Below are 17,937 nucleotides of genomic sequence, written 5' to 3'. Positions count from 1 at the left end.
GCCCAGCCAAGTCTGGGACCAGAGGACACTTAGTGGGGGATCCCCTGGGCCACCCTCACTGGCCTGGGGCTCTCCTGACACCACAAGAGAGGTGCAGGAACTGACCTTGTGTCCTAATGGGGGCACCTTCCTGGCAGCAGGCCGGCAGGGTGGTGTGGTGGTCAGCGCACTGGGCTCTGCGTCTGTGTGATGGTGGGCCAGACAGTTAACCTCTCTGTGCCTCTATTTCTTCACTGGCGAATGGGGGCACTAGCAGCCCCCACCTCCGCGCACAGTGGCCTGAGGATTAAAGGCAAGGGTGGCACAAGACCTACAGCAAAAGCTCCGAGCAGCTGCCCAGGGAGTTCCACCACCATCTCCCCTCTGGCTGCCAACGAAACCCAGGCTCATGGTGACCTGGCACAGGTCTGTTGGACTCGGGGTCCTTCTCATACCCAAGATCAGGACATAGCAGCAGGGCTGCCCCCAGGGAAGGGAGCTGGCCCCTAGACACGCCCCAGGAAGCACACTAGGGAAGGATGCCCTGCTGACTTCGATAAGTTATTGCAAAAAAAAAAAACAAAACCCATTTATTGCTATTTGGCCCCTGCGTTCGTGCCTCCATTTGCCAGAAAATGAGCCACCGGCGACACCAGGAGAGGCAGGAGACCCCCACCCCTTGCACAAAACCCACTCCCTTGGACGCTGTCCTCAGCGAGGGTGGCTGGGGGCCAACCAGGGGGCCCACCCGCAGAGTGGCAGAGGAGGCAGGTTGACCCTGCGGACGTTGAGCTCTGTGGCGAAGGTCCTGGCCTTCTGGTAGAAGAAGAGCGACTTCTCACGGTCCAGGAGGAAGTTGTGGTAGATGGTGGCCAGCCGCGTGTAGATCTTCAGCTGTGCCTTCTTGTTGCCCAGGTCCACGGCGGCCGCCAGCGCCAGCTGGTAGTACCCGGCTGCATCAAACGGGTCCTGAAGTGGACAGGCCATGCTCAGCAAAAGGGGGACTCGGAGCCAGTCTCCCCAGAGGCCGTTCATGTGCCCAGGTCGTTCCACATGTCCGGCCAATGCTGGCTCACCCCATGAGCCCCGAAGCCTGTGACACTGCTGTGGGCTCAGCTGCAGGAGGTGGAGACGGCCCTGGCACCCCCTGGAAGGATTCCTGATTATCCCTACACCCCAGTCACCCCGAGCCTCCTGTCCCAGCCCCACCCTCTCTGCAGGCAGTGGCTGCTTTCCCCGTGGGCTGAGGTTGGGGCGGATCCTGCCTGCTCTGAGAGTTCCATGCAGGACCCGTGGCTCCCAGCCACAGCAGGGGCACAGTGTTGAGTGACCCAGGCTTCCCTCTGGCCCCTGTCCATGCTGACCATTTCCAGGCCCTCCATGGGCCGGACCAGGTATAAAAGCATCTCCCAGGTGTCCTCTCTGGGAATCTTCCCTGAAATATTGACGGAGTGTGATGCCCCAGACATCCACTCCCATTTTCAATGCATCTGTGGCTCAAACTCACCATCCCTGGGTTGGGATGCCACTTCCCAGACCTCCTCCTTGACCCTCCCATCCCCCACCCAGCTTCTCCCCAGGCACCTCCTCCACATGGGGGTCACCCAAGGGACCTCTCTAAGACCCAAGCTTGGCCCATTCCCCTTTACCATCTCAAGATGGCTCCCAGGGCCAAGGACAAAGTCTAAGATGCAGCAGCCCATGCCCTCACTGCCCCGCCCCACACACAGGGCAGGGGTGCGAGAAGGGCCCGAGTCACATCACTGCTCATCCAACGCCCCCAGCCCCACCGAACACTGGACTCTGTGCCAGGTGCATGGCTGAGCCTAACGTCCCTGCTCCTCTGGGGGACCTGGGAGTGAACACTGACCACACAGGGTGGCCAGGGCTGTGGCAGAGGCAAGCCCAGGAGCCTGTGGGGGCCCAGGAGGCCCCAGACTCAGCCTAGGGTGGGAGGCAAGGGCTTCCTGAAGCGGGTGGCATCCCAACTAAACAGGAAGGAGCCAGCCAAAGCATATGTGTCTCTGTGCGCATGTGCCTGTGTCTGTGTATGCCCGTGTGTGTGCACGTGCCTGTGTGCGTGTGCCTGTGTGCATGTCTGTGTGTGTGCCTGTGTGCATGTGCCTGGGTGCATTTGCGTGTGCCTGTGTGTGCCTATGTGTGCATATGCCTGTGTGCATCTGCGTGTGCGTGTCCGTGTGTGTGCATGTGCCTGTGTGCATGTGTCTGTGTATTTGTGCATGTGCCTGTGTGTACATGGGGCCTGTGTGTGTGCCTGTGTGCATTTGCGTGTGCGTGACCATGTGTGCATGTGTCTCTGTGTGCCTGTGCCTGTGTGTGCTCGTGTGTGCATGTGTCTCTGTGTGTGTGTGTCCCTGTGCGTGCAGCGTGCATGTGCATTTGCATGTGCCTGTAGTGCGTGCAGCAGCTAGTGGGTGGCAGGCTGAGCCAGGACACACCTAATCCACCCTATTCCAGGGCTCACTCTCACATGTAGACTAAAGGGGACCCCATTTTAGAGGCAATCGGCAAAGATGCCCATTTACCCCTGCCTCTCTGCCAGCCTTCCAGGCCCCATCCAAACCGGCTTTCTCTGCCACCTCTCTGGGCCCTGGGTCCGGCACCTCTACACAAGGAGGAGGGTGTGGCCTTGGAAAGACAGCGGCCCTGGGGGAATTCCGAGGGGGCCTCCCTGTGGGAAGCTGGCCTGCGCTGACAGCACAGTCACCATGAGGCCCAGAGGGCTGTGCAGGGGAAGGAGGTGAAGGAGGCCTCTGCCCCTCGACCCCAGCCATGGACTTTGGCCTCTCAGGGACTACTTGGTCCTTTCCTTCCTCCTGGGTGGGCGGAGTGGGCAGCAGGCATGACTAAGAGAGATAAAGTCCCCTCTGGAAGGCCTGTCCCCTGGGTCCCAGGCCAGCCCCTGAGCAGTGAGCAGCGTCCCTCTGGGCCAGACACCTGGCACCTCCCCGTCTGGCTGGGACTTGGGAGGCCACAGGGACCGCTTCTGACCACCAGGTGTCGCCAGCACCGGGCGGGGGCCTCCCTGGCAGCCCCAGGCCTGCCACGGGGGATACGGGGCGGGGTCTTAGGGCTGCCGCAGCTCCTCGTGTTGTTCTAAGGCCCCCAAGAGCTCAGTCCCTGGACTGGAGCGCCCTGGCCCCCCAGCCCACAAGGAGCACCGATGCAGTGCCAGTGTGATGCTGAGTAGGGGCGGGCGCCTGCTGGGCAAGGGGGTGGGGACATCCCAGATCCGAGTCTGCCGGTCCCAGTTCTCCACCCCTGCAGGGCTGGGCGCAGAGGGAGCACAGGTCCCAGCACCTCCTCTCCAGACAGACCCGACCAGCAAGGCCTCAGCCTGGCTGTCTGGGGCCCCGCCCCACTGCACCTGCCCTGAGCTGGGGTTTCCCTGCCTGTGAAGCAGGTGGTAAGACACCGGCCCCGCCCCACCCTGCCTGGGTGATGTGAAGATTCAAGGTGTCTCGGGACTCCAGGAAGGAGTTGCTCAGTGCAGCCTGGCACCCTGGCAGGCTTCCTAGCGGAGGCGCCGGGATTTGGGTTGGATGTTGCAACATGGATTCAATGTGAGGATGATGCCATCCCCCCAAATGTCCTTCTCCCTACTCTGTTTTCTTTGTTAGATACAACTTGACACTTGACTGTCAAGACTCAGCTTTGGTGTCACCTCCTCCAGGAGGGCCCCCCTGACTACAATCCCCCTTCTTTACCAAGAGGCCACCATTGCCCACTCATGTATCAGCCTCCCTGGCTGAGGCTGAGTTCTTGAGGGTGAGGCCTGGCCAGCTTGGGAGCTGGGTTGTGTCTACTAACCTTGCCAGCTCCTCCAGCCAGGCGCAGCGCTCCAGGGAGGCCACTGGGCCATTCTTAAGGAAGGCTGGAACCCAGGCCTCAGGGGTCTGGGTGGAGATCCCACCCCAAGGGGGCCGGGAACACCCTGAGCCCAGCCCCTCCCCACCCACCTTCAGGTCATAGAAGATGATGTCACCGAGCACCAGGTACACCTTCACGTAGTAGAGGGTCTCCTCATCAAACTCCAGCGGCGAGTTGCAGAGCGACAGGGCCTTGAGGTAGAAGTGCTCTGCCAGCTCGCCATGGCCCAGTCGGTGTTGCAGGGCGGCCAGCCGGTGGTAGGCCACGCGCTCGTTCAGCCGGTCCCCTGGGGTGCAGGCCAAGGGGGCAGGTGTGAGAACGTGGCTCCCTGGGGCAGGCAGGGCACAGGCCCCTCAGGAGCAGGCATGCAGACCCCAGCAGCACCTTGCTCGCCTCCAGGCACTGCGGTCACCTGGGCAGTTCTGGCCAGTCCCTTCCCAGCTCCCAGACTCACTTTCCCATCTACAAAGCAGAACTAATAAGGCCTGCCCCCATCTACCGTGAGGCTTTGGCAAAGTTGGACTTGGATGGCCCAGCTGTGTGCCTACATATAGCCACCTGCCTTTGCTCACTGTTTTTAACCAGAAGAGCCCAAAAGGCATGCAGCCCACGCGCTCCTGGGCACCAGGGCTCCAGGCAACCCACAGACGTGACATCCAACTCTTCCTGGGTGTGTCATGATCAGAGTCCCCTACCTTGGGGAGTCACTGTGTGCCTGAGCTCCAGGTCCCCCCACAGATGCGCGAGCCCACCCAGGCTGTCTCCAGTGTCCTCCCCTTTTCAGGGTAAGTGCTGTGGAGCCTGCATTCAATGCATTCCCACGCGGCTGCACACCTGTGTACCAGGCCCTGGGGCACAAGGCGCTGGGGCATGTGGCCTGTCTGGGGCTCCCTCTCTTTAGAGGACAGACGACCCTGGCACAGCACCGGGGGATGCCTGGCATTAAGGGGCAGGCTGCTGGAAGGGGAACTGGGATTTCATCAGCCAGAGAGCCGTGTGGTTGATGAGGGTGGGAAGGGCACAAGAGAAAGGGAATGTGCCACTCAGCCTGGCACATGCAGGGACCAACGAGATGTCTGGCATGTCTGGAAGGCAGAAGGCACACTGGGCAGCCCTCGTGGTCAGCAGGGGGAAGAGGCACAGGAAGCAGAGCTCAGCCAGGCAGGGAGCTCTGCACTGCGTGAGGAACCTCGGGCTGTGCCCCACAGCCGGACGGGGGAGCCAGCTGGGCAGATGTGCCTGCCTGGACAGGAAACCAGGAAAATCCGGCAGCTGTTTCGGCTCCTGCCCTGCAGACCTGGAGGCTGAGCTCTGGCAAAGTGTGGGTCCTGGCCAGGCAGGGGCTCAGGGGGCTTACCCAGGGTGATGCTGAGTGCTAGGGCCATGTGGGCAAACTCCAAGCCCTCCTGGGGCTCCTCCAGCGTGGCCAGCAGTGCCACCAGCTTGTTGCACAGCCGCAGCTCCGCCTTGCGGTTGCCCGTAGTCACTGCCAGGGGCAGGGCCCGGTCCTGCCACACAGGCAGGTGGGGTCAGGCTTCCCACAGCACCCACCTTGCCCAGTGCCCTCCTCAGAGCTCAAACATATGCTCGGAGCTTCCCACGCCCCAGCTACCCCTGGGCCTCCACATAGCTCTGTGCTCTGAGTTAAAGGGCGGTTCAGACACCCAAGCTAGGGGCTGAAGAGTCACCTGAGGCCCATCCAGCTACACCCGGCAGCCTCAGACCAGCCCCTCCCGCCTGGGCACCAGGGGTCTGACTGGGGGGAGCCAGCACTCCTCTCTGCTCTAAAAACACCACATTTATCTGTGCCCAGGGCTGAGCCACACTGTGAGCTCAGAGGAAGGGAGAAGCTGTCCCTGCTTCAGGGTGCATGCAGACCTGGGCCCTGGCCCTCCCACTGGCATGCTTTGTGTCCTTTGACATGTCCCTGTGCCTCTCTGAGCCTCAGTTTCCTCATCTGTAAGATGGGGACAGGACTTCCCACTCAAGGTTTCTTGAGATCATCGGGTGCAAGGGTAAGGCCATTGCTGTGTCCAGGCCCCAAGTGTTTGTCCCGGGCGGGGGGCACAGTCAATATCATTCCCGGTGAAACCACTAGGAAACTAAGCATGTGCATGGGCGGCCCTGCCACACCTGTGCCTCAGCCCTCAAGGTGCCCCCCTGGGGCCCACCCACATCAGCCCACAGGCCAGCTCACCCGGTAGAAGGACACAGCTTTCTCCCGCTCCCAGGCCCCGTCGAAGAAGATGTCTCCAGCCGCCTCAAACAGTTCCAGCCCCAGGTTGGGGTCGCCTGTGTACAGGGCCACATTCTGTGCCACCTGAAAGGAGGCAGAAGTTCCCTCAAGACCCACACCTGGCGAGGTGGCCACGCCCACCCAGGTGGGACTCCCCCGCCCAGCCTCCTTCCTCTCACACACTGCAGGTGCACCTGAGCCTTTTTCAGATCCTGTGCATTAGGGCCGCCCCCACCGCTGGCATGGGGACAATGATCTCATTGTCCTGAGTGCCAGGAGGTGACTGTGCAGCTGCAGCCCAGGAGCCCGACACCTGTGAATCCTGCTAGCCCTAGCCCACTCCCCCTGCACTCAAACCAGCTTCCATGGCCCCCAGATTGCTGGGAACCCATCCCCTGGCTCCTTTCTGAGTTGCCACATCCCTGCCACAGCTCAGGACCCCACATCAACAGTGTTTGTGGGTGGGCTGGTCCCCTCTTGGCCATGAGCTCTTGATCCTTCTTCTCAGCTCAAGGAAGTATACAGCAGGTGCTCAAAAACAAAAGCTTCACCAGGCTCTTGGGCTTCCCAGTTTGTTCCAGATCACACTGTGTTTGGGAAAGCCTCTGAAAACTGCTGCTATGACAGATGCATTTTGTAAGGAGATTTGCCACATGTCGCTTGGAGCAAGTTCTTCTGTATGTTAACTGAGAGGCCACATTATTTGAGCATGTGCTGTATACCAGCAGGTGCTGGGCACTGTGAGGGGCTGTGCCTCTGCCCTCAGGGAGAAGATGCTGGCCATTGGGGGAGGATATGAGGTAACCAGTGGGAGAGAGGAGAAAGGCATACAACAGGTGCTCAGCAGTGGCTTAGGAATGAGTGGATGGATGGATAAATGGATGAGCAGATGTATAGGTACATGGATGGATGGATGGACGGACAGATGAGTGGATGAGTGGGTGGGTTGAATGATGTGTGTATGTATGGGTGGGTGGATAATGTATGGAAGGATGGGTGGAGGGTGGATGATGTATGTATGTACATATGGATGGAGGGATGGATAGATGGGTGGATAGACGAATGTATGGATAAACAAATGGACAGACAAATGAATGGAGGGATGGATTAATGGGTAGATGGGTGGGTGGATGGATGAATGATGGATGGATAAATGGATGGGTGGACAAACAGGTGAATGGATGGATGGATGGGTGAATGGATGGATGATAAAAGAATGGATGAATGATGGATGAATGGATGGATGGATAATGGATGGATGAATGGAAGGATGACAGGTGAATGGATGGATGATGGAAGGATGGATGCCTGATGGATGGATGGACGGATGATGGATAGATGGATGGATGATGGATGGATGGAAGGACGAACAGGTGAATGGATGGATAATGGAAGGATGGATGGATGATGGAAGGATGGATGGATGATGGATGGATGATGGATGGAAGGATGAACAGGTGAATGGATGGATAATGGAAGGATGGATGGATGATGGATAGATAGATGGATGGATGGATGGATGGAAGGAAGGACCCATAGGTGAATGGGTAGATGATGGATGGATGGATGGATGGATGGAAGGAAGGACCCATAGGTGAATGGGTAGATGATGGATGGATGGATGGATATGGATGGATGGATGGATGGATGGATGGATGAACAGGTAAATAGATGATGGAAGGATCATCTATCATCATCATCAATGGGTGGATGGATGGATGGATGGAGAGTGAATATGTGCAGAGGCCCTCCTGCATCCCTCACCACTCACCTGGATGTAGAGGTCCACCAGCTCGCTCTGCCGCAAGATGTAATAGATCTTCCCTGCTTGCAGCCAGGCATGCGCCTCCTTCTCTTTCTTCTGGAGGTCAATGAAAATCCCCAGACTTCGTTTGGTGTAGTCCAGTGCGGATTTGTAGGCCCTGGAATCAGACACAGGTATCAGAACAAGGGCTCTCATCCTCCTGGAACCAGTCTGCCTCCTCCCGTGGGTCTGGTGACAGATGAATCTGGAATGGGACTGGGAATGGCCCTCTTGTGTGTGCAGTGTTCTGCCCTTCCCAGGCTGCTGAGAGGGCGGGGGTGAACACACACGGCACGGAAAAGATGAAGGACATCCTTCTGAGGGAACTGGGCATCATGCTGCCCTGTGGCTGGGGGAGCGTGCTAGTCCATCTCCCCCGCGTCCCATACATGGCCTGTGTCTTCTCCAGACGCACCAGGAGCCATCAGTGTTCAGATGCTATCCAGGCCGATGGTTCTCAAGGTGCGCAGGCATCACAGTCATCCAGAGGCCTGTCCATATAGCTTGCTGGCCTGCCCCCAGAGCTTCTGGCTCCACGGGCCTGGGGCGGGCCCTAGAACTCCCACTTGCCACAAGCTCCTAGGTGACATGGATGCTGCTCTGCTGGTCCAGGGACCACACTTTGAGAAGCATGGCTCTAACACACTGGCCCATTTTCCTGCTGTGAACCTGAGGCCAAGGCTGGAGCCGATCTCCCGGGTCCCTGTGGAATCTGGCTCCTTCCCTGCTCTCTTGGTGAGTCGAAGGGGTGTGAGTGCAGCAATGTCACTGGGCCCTATGGGTGGGGTGGCCAGGGCCATGGTTACCCCACCAGGTCAGGATGCTACGGGAGAGCCAAGTGGGCCACATGTGGGATGTGAGACCTTGAAACCCTGCCCCAGGGAAGCAGGTGACACAACTGGCTCTGTCTTCTGTGGGAGAGAAGCCACAGGTGGCTGCTGTGGTCACATTTAAGGGGACAGGTGAAGGCCAGGAGTGAAGACTCGGGGCAGGCAGAGGTCAGATGACAAAAGCCACCATGGTAGGAAGAACAGCTCAGAATGCATGTAACTGCTTCTGCTGGGGTTGAAATGACCTTTGGGGAGGTGTGCAAGCAGGAATGGGAAGACGTGTCACCCAACAAGGGAAGCTCAAGCTGGGACTCACGGGTCATCAGCAGCCCTGGGACAACCCCAGGCCCCCCAGCTCAGAGCATCCAATGCCAAGGAACCAAATGATCCCAAGGAGAGGGGCTGCTGGGGCCCTGGGCCAGCTTCCCTGTGCCCCCGCCCCACCGCCCCCTTTGCCCCCTCCCCCCGCCCCCACCACCACAGAGCCAGCCCTCACCTCTCGGTGCCCAGGGACAGGTAGAGCTGACTGATGGTCTCCAGGAGCTGCCCCTCCAGCACCTTGTCGGCCACCTTGCAGGCCAGGGAGAGCTGGAGCTCATGGTAGATGACACACTGGGCCTCGCTGGGCATGACGGCGCTGTAGAAGTGGCACAGCCGCTGGACGGCCCGCAGCTGGCCTGGGCAGAAGACAAAAGAGGTCAGCCTCCCAGCATCGAAGCGAGGCTGGCTGGGCTCAGAGGCCCCTGCGGTGTGCTTGCCTCTTTCACACCTCTGTGAGCCTGGGCCCCACAGGCGGGGAACCGCTGAGCACACCGTGACATGGGCACAGCTTGGTGCAGATGCCCATGGTAGAGGCCGGCCTTCTTTACAACCCCCAGGGCTGAGGCCCTAGCCAAGCTCGGCCCCTGCACCAGGCCATCTATTTCTGCTTCACAAAGCCCCTCTGGCCAGGACCAGGGCCGCCTTCAGCCCGAGCTGACGAGGCCAGGGACACAAGTAGCCCCTGTCGCAGATGAAACCCTGGGGGTGCAAAGCCAAATGTCACGTCTGCCACACACGGCATCATGTTGGGGGAATGGGGTTCAAAGCCGGCCCCTGGCGTTCCCACACATGCTCCTCCCGTGCAGCCAGGCTCCAAACCCACAGGCTCACGGGCCTCTCCCAAAGCCAAGGCGCTGGGAACGGTGGAAAGCTGCTGATTTTCTAGTGTCAGCAACATTCCGGAGATGAACACCAGAAACCAGGTACGCCGAGTAGACATCTATCACACACGCCACCCAACAACGGCAGAATACACAGTCCTCTCAAGCGCCCACGGGACACTCCCCAAGACAGGCCACGTGCCAGGCCACACAATGAGCCTCAGTGAATGGAAAAGGACTGAGACCAAAGCAGGAGTGTTCTTCAGCTGTACTGGCGTGAAACTGGACATCAACAGTGAAGGAAATTTGGGAAAGTCAAAAATATGTGGAAATGACACACTCCTAAACAACCAGTGAGTCAAAGAAGAGACCATCAGGGAAACTGAAAACTAATTTGAGAAGAATGAAAACAAACGCACAGCATGGGCCAGAGCAATGGCTCATGCCTGTCATCCCAGCACTGCGGGAGGCCGAGGCGGGAGAATCACTTGAGTCCAGGAGTTTGAGACTAGCCTGGGAAACATGGTGAAACCCCCGTCTCTACAAAAAAATACAAAAATTAGCCGGGTGTGGTGGTGCATGTCTGTAATCCCAGCTACTCGGGAGGCTGAGGCAGGAGAATGGCTTGAACCCAGGTAGAGATTGCAGTGAGCCGAGGTTGCACCACTGCACTCCAGCCTGGGCAATAGAGCAAAACTCTGTCTAAAAAAAAAAAAAAAAGCACAGCATATCAAAAATTCCAAGATGCAGCTAAGGCAGTGCTGAAAGGGAAATGTGTAACTCTAAATGTCTACATGCAAAGAAAGAAGAAAAATCTCAAATCAAAAACCCAACCTTCCACCTTAAGAAACTAGAAAAAGAAGAATGAACTAAACCCAAAGCGAGTAAAAGGAAGAAAATAATAAACATGAGAGTGGAAATGGGAAGTAAAAATACAGAGAATGGAAAAACAAAAGAGCTAATCAACAGAACCAAAAGTGGGTTTTTCGAAAATATTAACAAAATTGACAAATCTTTCAGCAGACTGACCAAGAAAAGGAAGATGGGACACAAATGACTAAAATCAGAGACCGAGCACCATGGCTCACGCCTGTCATCCCAGCACTTTGTGAGGCCGAAGTGGGAGGAGCGCTTGAGGCCAGCATTCAAGACCAGCCTGGGGGAACATGACGAGACCCCACCTCTAATAAAAATAAATAAATTAAAAATTAAAAACCCACGTTTCTAAAATCAGAAATGAAAGAGGGAACATTATTGCTGACCTGACAGAAATAAAAGGATTCCATGAGAACACTACGAACAATTGTATGCCAACAAATCAGATCATCCAGACGCAACAGCCAAACTCCTAGAAAGACACAAACTACCAAAAGTGACTCAAAAATGACCACAAGTAAGCATGTGGGGTATCAGCCCCACCCTCGGTCTTCTCGACTGTTCAACGCGGGGCTGGGAGACAGGGAAGCATGATCCTCGTCCCCTGGCCCCCGGTCTCCTCGACTGTTCAACGCGGGGCGGGGAGACAGGGAAGCATGATCCCCGTTTCCTGGCCTGCATTTCCAAGTCTGAATCCCCCAGCACCCCGGGGACGGCCTCGTAGGAGGTGCCACAGGCTATTGTGCCAGGACCCACCGGAGGCTGTAGTGGGGGCTGGGGTGCCGGGTTTCTGGAGGGTCTCCTTGCAGTCAGAGAATGGCCCTGGGGAAGAAGCCTGGGTCTGAACCCCCCACTCTTCCTTGGGCAGATGGCTCCCCAGTGCCCTTGGGGAAAAGGCCAAGCCACAGCCTGAGGCCCCAGGCCCTGCTTAGCTCTCCAGCAGAGCTTCTCACCATCCAGCACCCAACCAACCCACGCCCAACTCTGCACCTCCCTGCATAGGCCCTGCTCACTCACCCCCACTTACACCCCACTCATCCCCGCTCACCCACTCACACCCCGCTCACTCACCCCCATCACACCCCCGCTCACTCACCCCCTGCTCACTCACCCCCATCACACCCCCACTCACTCACCCCTACTCGCTCACCCCTGGGCCTTCACACAGGCTACACCACCAGCCCCTCACCCACCACGTATTACTTGACTAAATCTTCTCAACCCTCTGGTCCCAGACTAAAGAGGCTTCCCTAACCCGGGGCCAAGAGCTGCCCCGCCATCACACCACTCACCCTTTTGTGGCTTCTCTGGCCTGAAGCTCACTTTCCCACGCTCAGCCCCTGCCACCCAAGGACCCCACAAGCCCCATTTGTGGGTGGGACGTGGCACACTCTGCACAACGAGCTGCTTTTGCATAAACTGCTCTGTGGCTTTGGGTAACCACCCGCCCTTGCGTCCTCTGTGAAGTGGGATGACAGGTGCACAGGGCTGCCGAGATGCCAAGCAGATAACATGGGCACAAGCACCGGCATTCGGGGCCTGGCTCACGGAGGGGCCCCAAGTCCTAGCTCAGCGGAGCCTGCCTCGCTTCCTGGGTTATGTCTAGGGTGACCCACCGCCCGTTGCCCAGACTTCAGGGATTCCCAGCATGCAGGACTTTCAGTGCTCAAGGCAGGATGGTCCCTGGGCAAACCAGGAGGAGCTGGCTCCCCCAGTAGGGCACAGAGGGCCTGGCCCTGCGTGGGAACTGCCTGTCTCCAGGGCGCTTGCCAACATCTGCTGTTTGCCATGACTCAGCACTTTCGATGGTGGAAAAACCACCGCTTGTGTCTGAATCACAAACCCCAGGTGTGCCCTGACCCGAGTGGCCCCGGAAGGCATGCGGGAGGAACTGTGGCACTCACTCTCCACGTGGCCCATCTCCACGGCGACCAGAAGGGCCCACTCGTAGTAGCCCTTGCCCTGCTGGGCCGGGCCCTGGCGGGTGCAGAGGTGGCCCAGCTGCAGGAGCACGTGGGTGAAGTCCCGGCCACACTCCCCGAGGGGCAGCCTCGAGAACAGCCGCACGGCCTCCAGGAGGTAGTGCTGGGCCAGCCTGCTGGCACCCGCGTGCAGGCACAGGGCCCCGAAGTTGGCCAGCCCCACTGCCTGGTTCCTCTGCTGGCCCAGGTCCCGAGCCGCCCGAAGGGCGCGGTAGTAGCTCTCGGCTGCCTGCCTTGTCCGGCCCGTCCTCTTCAGAGCCACGGCCACCATGTTGGCAATCACGCCCTCCTGGTCCTCGCTGGCCACCACCGCATCCTGGACAGACTGCAGGATGTCCAGGGCCACCGGGCTCTGCCCATGAAGCACGTGCAGCCAGGCCAGGGCCACCAGGTGGTCCACGATGGCATGGACTCCGGCAACAGCACTGGCTTCCACTGCCTGCGTCATAAAGGTGATGGCCGGGCCGTGGCAGCCATGGTGGCTGTACAGCTGGGCCAAGCTGGTGTAGAGGGGGCCGCGCAGCGCCTGGCCCGTGCCCGGGGTCAGGGATGCCAGCGCTTGCCTGAGGTAGTGGGAAGTCTGGGCAGGGAGGCTGTGGGGCTGGGGGGTGTTCTGGAGCACCAGGTTCACACTCCTCAGCGAGCCGGCCAGCGAGCCCCGTGTCCGCAATGAGGCCACCTTGACACAGCTCAGCACCAGGTGGGGCAGGCACTTGCGGCTGTAGATGTCAGCCAGGAGTAGGTAGCAGTCTGAGAGCCACGCAGCCTCTGGGGCTCCCGAGTCCCTGTGCAAAAGCAGCAGCCGCTCTAGGAAGGGCAGGGCCTCCTCGGGCTGCTTGAGGTGCACGTGGTGCCTGGCCAGCAGGAAGCAGGCCCGGGCCTCGGCCTGCAGGCTCTGGCCACCCACCGCCCGCCGCAGCGCCAGCTGCAGGATCTCCCCCTCCGCCTCGGTGCTGCAGATGTGGTCGGGCGTCCCCAGGAGCAGGGCCATGGCTTTGGGCACCACCTGTGCACACTTCTCCCGGTTCTTCTGCTTCCGGTAAATGCTGGCCAGGTTGGCGTACACAGCCACCACCAGGAACAGGTCCCCGAAGCTGCCCTCCAGGGCCCCCAGCGCTTCCTCAAAGTACACCCGGGCCTGGGACAGCTTGAGCCTCCTGCTGCACAGCCGCCCCAGGAGGAAGCAGAGCCTGGCCAGGGCCATGAGGAGGCCAGCTTTCTTGGCCGCCCCCCGGGCCTGTGCCAGGCGCCCAGTCAGCTCCTCCTCGTCGCTGAAGCTGCGGAACACGCTGCTCAGCCATGGCAGCGCCACATCGTACAGGCCATGGAAGCTGGCCTTGTACCCGGAGGCGTTCAGGAACAGCAGCAGTGAGCTCAGGGCCTCTGGGTCCTCCCAGTCGTCCTCAGCTTCCAAGCAGAAGGAGGGCTCCTCGGGGTCCTGCAAGCTCACGTCACTGGATGCCGCACAGAGACCCCAGGACGCTGGCTCCTGGGGGCAGCCTGGGCAGGTCTTGCATTGTTCCAGAACATTCTTCACCTTCTGCAAGGTCTCCTGTGGCTCCGGGCTCAGGCAAGGTGGAGGTATTTCTGCAAGTCACAAAAACACCTAGACAGATTAGAGTCCAGCAGTGAGTCCTGGGTCCACTGGGGGCAGGGTCCCCGCATCCCCAGCCTCTGTGTCCCCGGTGCAGCACTTCCCAGATGATACCGCCCTACCGGCTTGCCATGAGCCCTTGAGAATTATGTGCAATGCAAACCCAGGGCCTGGAGCACATAGGAACTCCGGCACTGTGGGGACAGGGAAAACACAGGCCCATGGCCCGACTCTCCTACGAAATCACCTTCCTGTCCTCCTTTGTCGCCCACCTGACAGCATGATTTTAGGAGACTATGTGTCAGCTCAGTGATCCCTCAGAGATGCCTTTCCCTTTAGAAAGAATCAAAGCCTTCTAACTGCACCCAAGTGTACGCAGCACTACAACTACAAATGTAATTTTTGTCAGCATACTGGGCCCCCCGATGGGGTACAGGAATCCATGAAATCCTCAACAGCCAGTCAGAGCTACTGATCACCTCAAAAGCTGCTATGCAAAATTGGTAAAGCCACCCACGGCAGAGGACAGGGATGTTGTAGCCATGTACCCAGCTCCATGCAGGGAAATGGACCATCCCTGCAGGAAGGATGGGAAAGCTTCCAGGCTCCTGTGGCCACCTTCACCTTGGATGGTCTGAAAACCTGAAGCCCGCAGTTCCTAAAGGGTTAACAAAGGCCAGGCTGCCCATGCAGCCTGCTGGTGCCTGCTGGCTTTGGTGGATTCCCAGCCAAAGCCCCCTCCCAGAGGTGAGCAAACAAGCGCATTTCCTGTTGGAAAACCTGGGACGAAAGGAGACATTACTGGGAAGGAAAGAATCTAGATTTAAATAGACTCTCTGTTTCAAGCTCACATGTAAAAAATATTTTCACTACAAACGGTCTCCTTATTCATCTGTAAAGCCTTGGAATTAAAAAAAAATTAAATATGATTTAGAGGCAAATGTCTGACTTGACTACACTAGATTAGCTAAGAAATCTCCCCCGCCCGGCAGAGGCAAACAGCCCCTCCCAGCTATTACCCTGGCCTTGGGGGCAGCTGGAGAGTCACTCGCCTTTGCTCCAGGGACTTCGGCAGAGGGTGGATCCACCCCCTCCCCCAGGAAAACCTACAACAGCCTTCCCTTCCCCACTGGCTTCCAGGCCTCCTCTGGGACCTCCTGCCTGCATCCCAAATATACTGGAATGGATCCCATTCCCAGGGAACTTCCGAGGGCTCTTGGGGTGTCCACATCCCCAGGCTCTCCCCATGCGGACCCTGTGTGAGGGGAAGAGACAGAGCTGTAGAGGGGAGATGGAAGGGTCTCCCTCAATCAGCCCCTCAGGCAGGAGCAGGCCCTTGAGGGACCTCAGTTGAGGCCCCTGCAACCTAAGGCTCTGAATTCTGCCACCCGCTGAGGGCAGTGTGGCCTCCCATCTCTGAGGCAGAGCAGAGGGCAAGCTGCAGCTTCTCCAGGTCATGAGAAAGGAACCCACAGCTACAAGTGGACCCAAGCAGTGGAAAGGACGCTCCATCTCGGGCGGGGACCAGGCGGGGGCCAGCATGTTCATTGGAAGAAGTGCGGGACCCCACGGCCTCCAGTGCCACAGTGGACGGGAGGTTCAGGCCCACCTCAGGCAACCTCCCTCAAGCCCCCAGCCCACACCACAGAGGGGTGACAGCCGCACCCAATGCCCACCGTGCTCAGCTCTGTCACCTCCCCCAGCGTTACCCCAAGGCCCAGCTCATAACCAGAGGAAGCCTGAGCCACTGGCAAAACCCACCTTTTTCCTGCGGCTGCTCAGTCTCAGCTTCCTCTACTGAGTCTGGCAAGGGAGAAAAGAGAAGCAATCAACACCCCCAGCCAGTACCTCTGGTCCCCTGCCAGGTTGAGCTGGTGTCGATGTTGCAGGGTGAGAGCATTGCTGGGTGCAGGTATTGAGGGCTGAGATGTTGCAGGGTGCTGGTGTTGCAGGCTGGGGTGTTGCAGGGTGCAGGTGTTGCGGGCTGAGGTGTTGCAGGGTCAGGTGCAACCAGCATAGGAGCACTCCTGACACCTGAGGGAGAGGCACCAGCCAATGGGCCAGAGAATTCTCATGTGCCAGCATCTCCAGGCCTCCACCCCACCCAACCCCTGTGGGGACTCCACTCTCCCATCTTCTGGGGACATCCTCCCATCATCAGTGGGGAGCACGCTCTCGGCTTCCATCAGCTCCATCAGGGAGCAGGGCACATTGAACAGGCAGCAGCTCTGAGTCCGACAGCCCAGGGATCAACACTGCTCCAGTGCACCCCCACCCTCTTCATCCCAGGGCAGGCAGCTACCGGGTCTCAGTTTCACCCCCGTAAAGTGGCTGACACTAACTGCTTACTGGGTTTCCGTGGAGGTCAAGTGAGAAATAGCTGTAAAAAGATGTGGAGATGTGGACAGCGTCAAGCGCTGTGAACTGGGATAACAGGTGTGCAGTTCTGGGGAGCACCCTGCAATGCCTCCATCTCACAACACCTGCATCCTGCAACACCCCCACTTATGACACCTGCACCCTGCAATGCCCCCGCCCACAACACCCCACAGTGTGGAGGGTCCCAAACCTGCTTCCTAAAAAGGACAGGAGATACCGTCCAGGGGGTCTGAGCCTTGATATGCTGAGGTCAAGTCTAAGTTTGTCCATTCAGGAAGGGAAGTTGATTTGTGGGATCTACAAATGTTAACTCTAATACTGGTGGGAGAAAAGGTCTTGTAATGCATGTCATCGAGCAAGCAGGAAAAAAGTGTGTGTGGAAATGTATCTGTTTATATATGTGTGTGCATATGTGTGTGAGGGGGTGCATGGATATGTATGTACGTGTGCGTGTACACCTTGTGAGGAAGGTGCATGCACATGTGTGTATGTGTGTGTACACCTCTGCAGGCACATGTGCACACATATCTGCATGGGTGGGTGTGTGTGTGTGCGTGTATACTTGTGAGTGCATGTGTGCATGCACACAGTGTGTATTTACATGTGTATTTGTGTGTTTATGTCTGTGTTTGTACGTGTGCACATAGGTATACAAGTAGGTGTGTAGATGCTGGGCACAGTGGCTCACAGCTGTAATCCCAGCACTTTGGGAGGCTGAGGCTGGCGGATCACCTGAGCTCAGGAGTTCGAGACCAGCCTGGCCAACATGGCGAAACTCTGTCTGTATAAAAAAATGCAAAACTAATCCAGGGTGTGGTGGCGCGTGCCTGTAGTTCCAGCTACTTGGGAGGCTGAGACACGAGAATCGCTTGAACCCGGGAGGCAGAGGTTGCAGTGAGCCAAGATCATGCCACTGCACTCCAGCCTGGGCAACAGCACAGGACTCTGTCTCAAAAAAAAAAGTGGGTGTGTAGCCACACGTTTGTGTTTATCTACACCCAGCAGATAGCACGGCCTCTGCCATGTTTCTTTATGTTGTGGATGACATGCCAACTTCATCTACGCATTGCACTGCAGCCCCCAGAGAAAGCTTTCGCACACAGAGGGGCACTGAGGTCAGAGGGACTATCTCTGTCCTTAGGAGACGGCAGCCCTGGGGTCCCACCATGACACTCCCTGGCAGCCAGGTGGCCAGGCCACACCACAGTCTGGGTTCTTTCTCTT

General features: G+C 58.3%; 1 protein-coding gene across 32 annotated transcripts in view; it reads right to left on the bottom strand.

Moving 5' to 3' along the window:
- Positions 1 to 540: 540 nt before the first annotated feature.
- SH3TC1 (SH3 domain and tetratricopeptide repeats 1) overlaps positions 541 to 17,937 on the bottom strand; it is a 42,208-nt gene continuing 24,811 nt past the window's right edge. For 22 of the 32 annotated variants that reach the window (XM_063809357.1, XM_016951300.4, XM_063809358.1 and 19 more), the window contains 8 exons: positions 16,096 to 16,137; positions 12,663 to 14,327; positions 9,237 to 9,417; positions 7,878 to 8,028; positions 6,068 to 6,190; positions 5,228 to 5,378; positions 3,960 to 4,156; positions 541 to 948 (listed from right to left, as the gene is read on the bottom strand). In XM_063809357.1, the coding sequence (XP_063665427.1) occupies positions 691 to 948; positions 3,960 to 4,156; positions 5,228 to 5,378; positions 6,068 to 6,190; positions 7,878 to 8,028; positions 9,237 to 9,417; positions 12,663 to 14,327; positions 16,096 to 16,137 (2,768 nt within the window). In that variant the 3' untranslated portion in view covers positions 541 to 690. Of the gene's footprint in view, positions 949 to 3,959; positions 4,157 to 5,227; positions 5,379 to 6,067; positions 6,191 to 7,877; positions 8,029 to 9,236; positions 9,418 to 11,144; positions 11,231 to 12,662; positions 14,328 to 16,095; positions 16,138 to 17,937 lie in introns of all 32 variants that reach the window. The other 10 variants (XR_010156443.1, XR_010156448.1, XR_010156450.1 and 7 more) reach the window with 3 other exon arrangements.

The sequence above is a fragment of the Pan troglodytes genome, chromosome 3 (genome assembly GCF_028858775.2).
Source record: "Pan troglodytes isolate AG18354 chromosome 3, NHGRI_mPanTro3-v2.0_pri, whole genome shotgun sequence".
NCBI lineage: Eukaryota > Metazoa > Chordata > Mammalia > Primates > Hominidae > Pan > Pan troglodytes.
The sequence above is the reverse complement of the archived record's forward strand: the minus strand, read 5'-3'. Positions and strand labels throughout refer to the sequence as shown.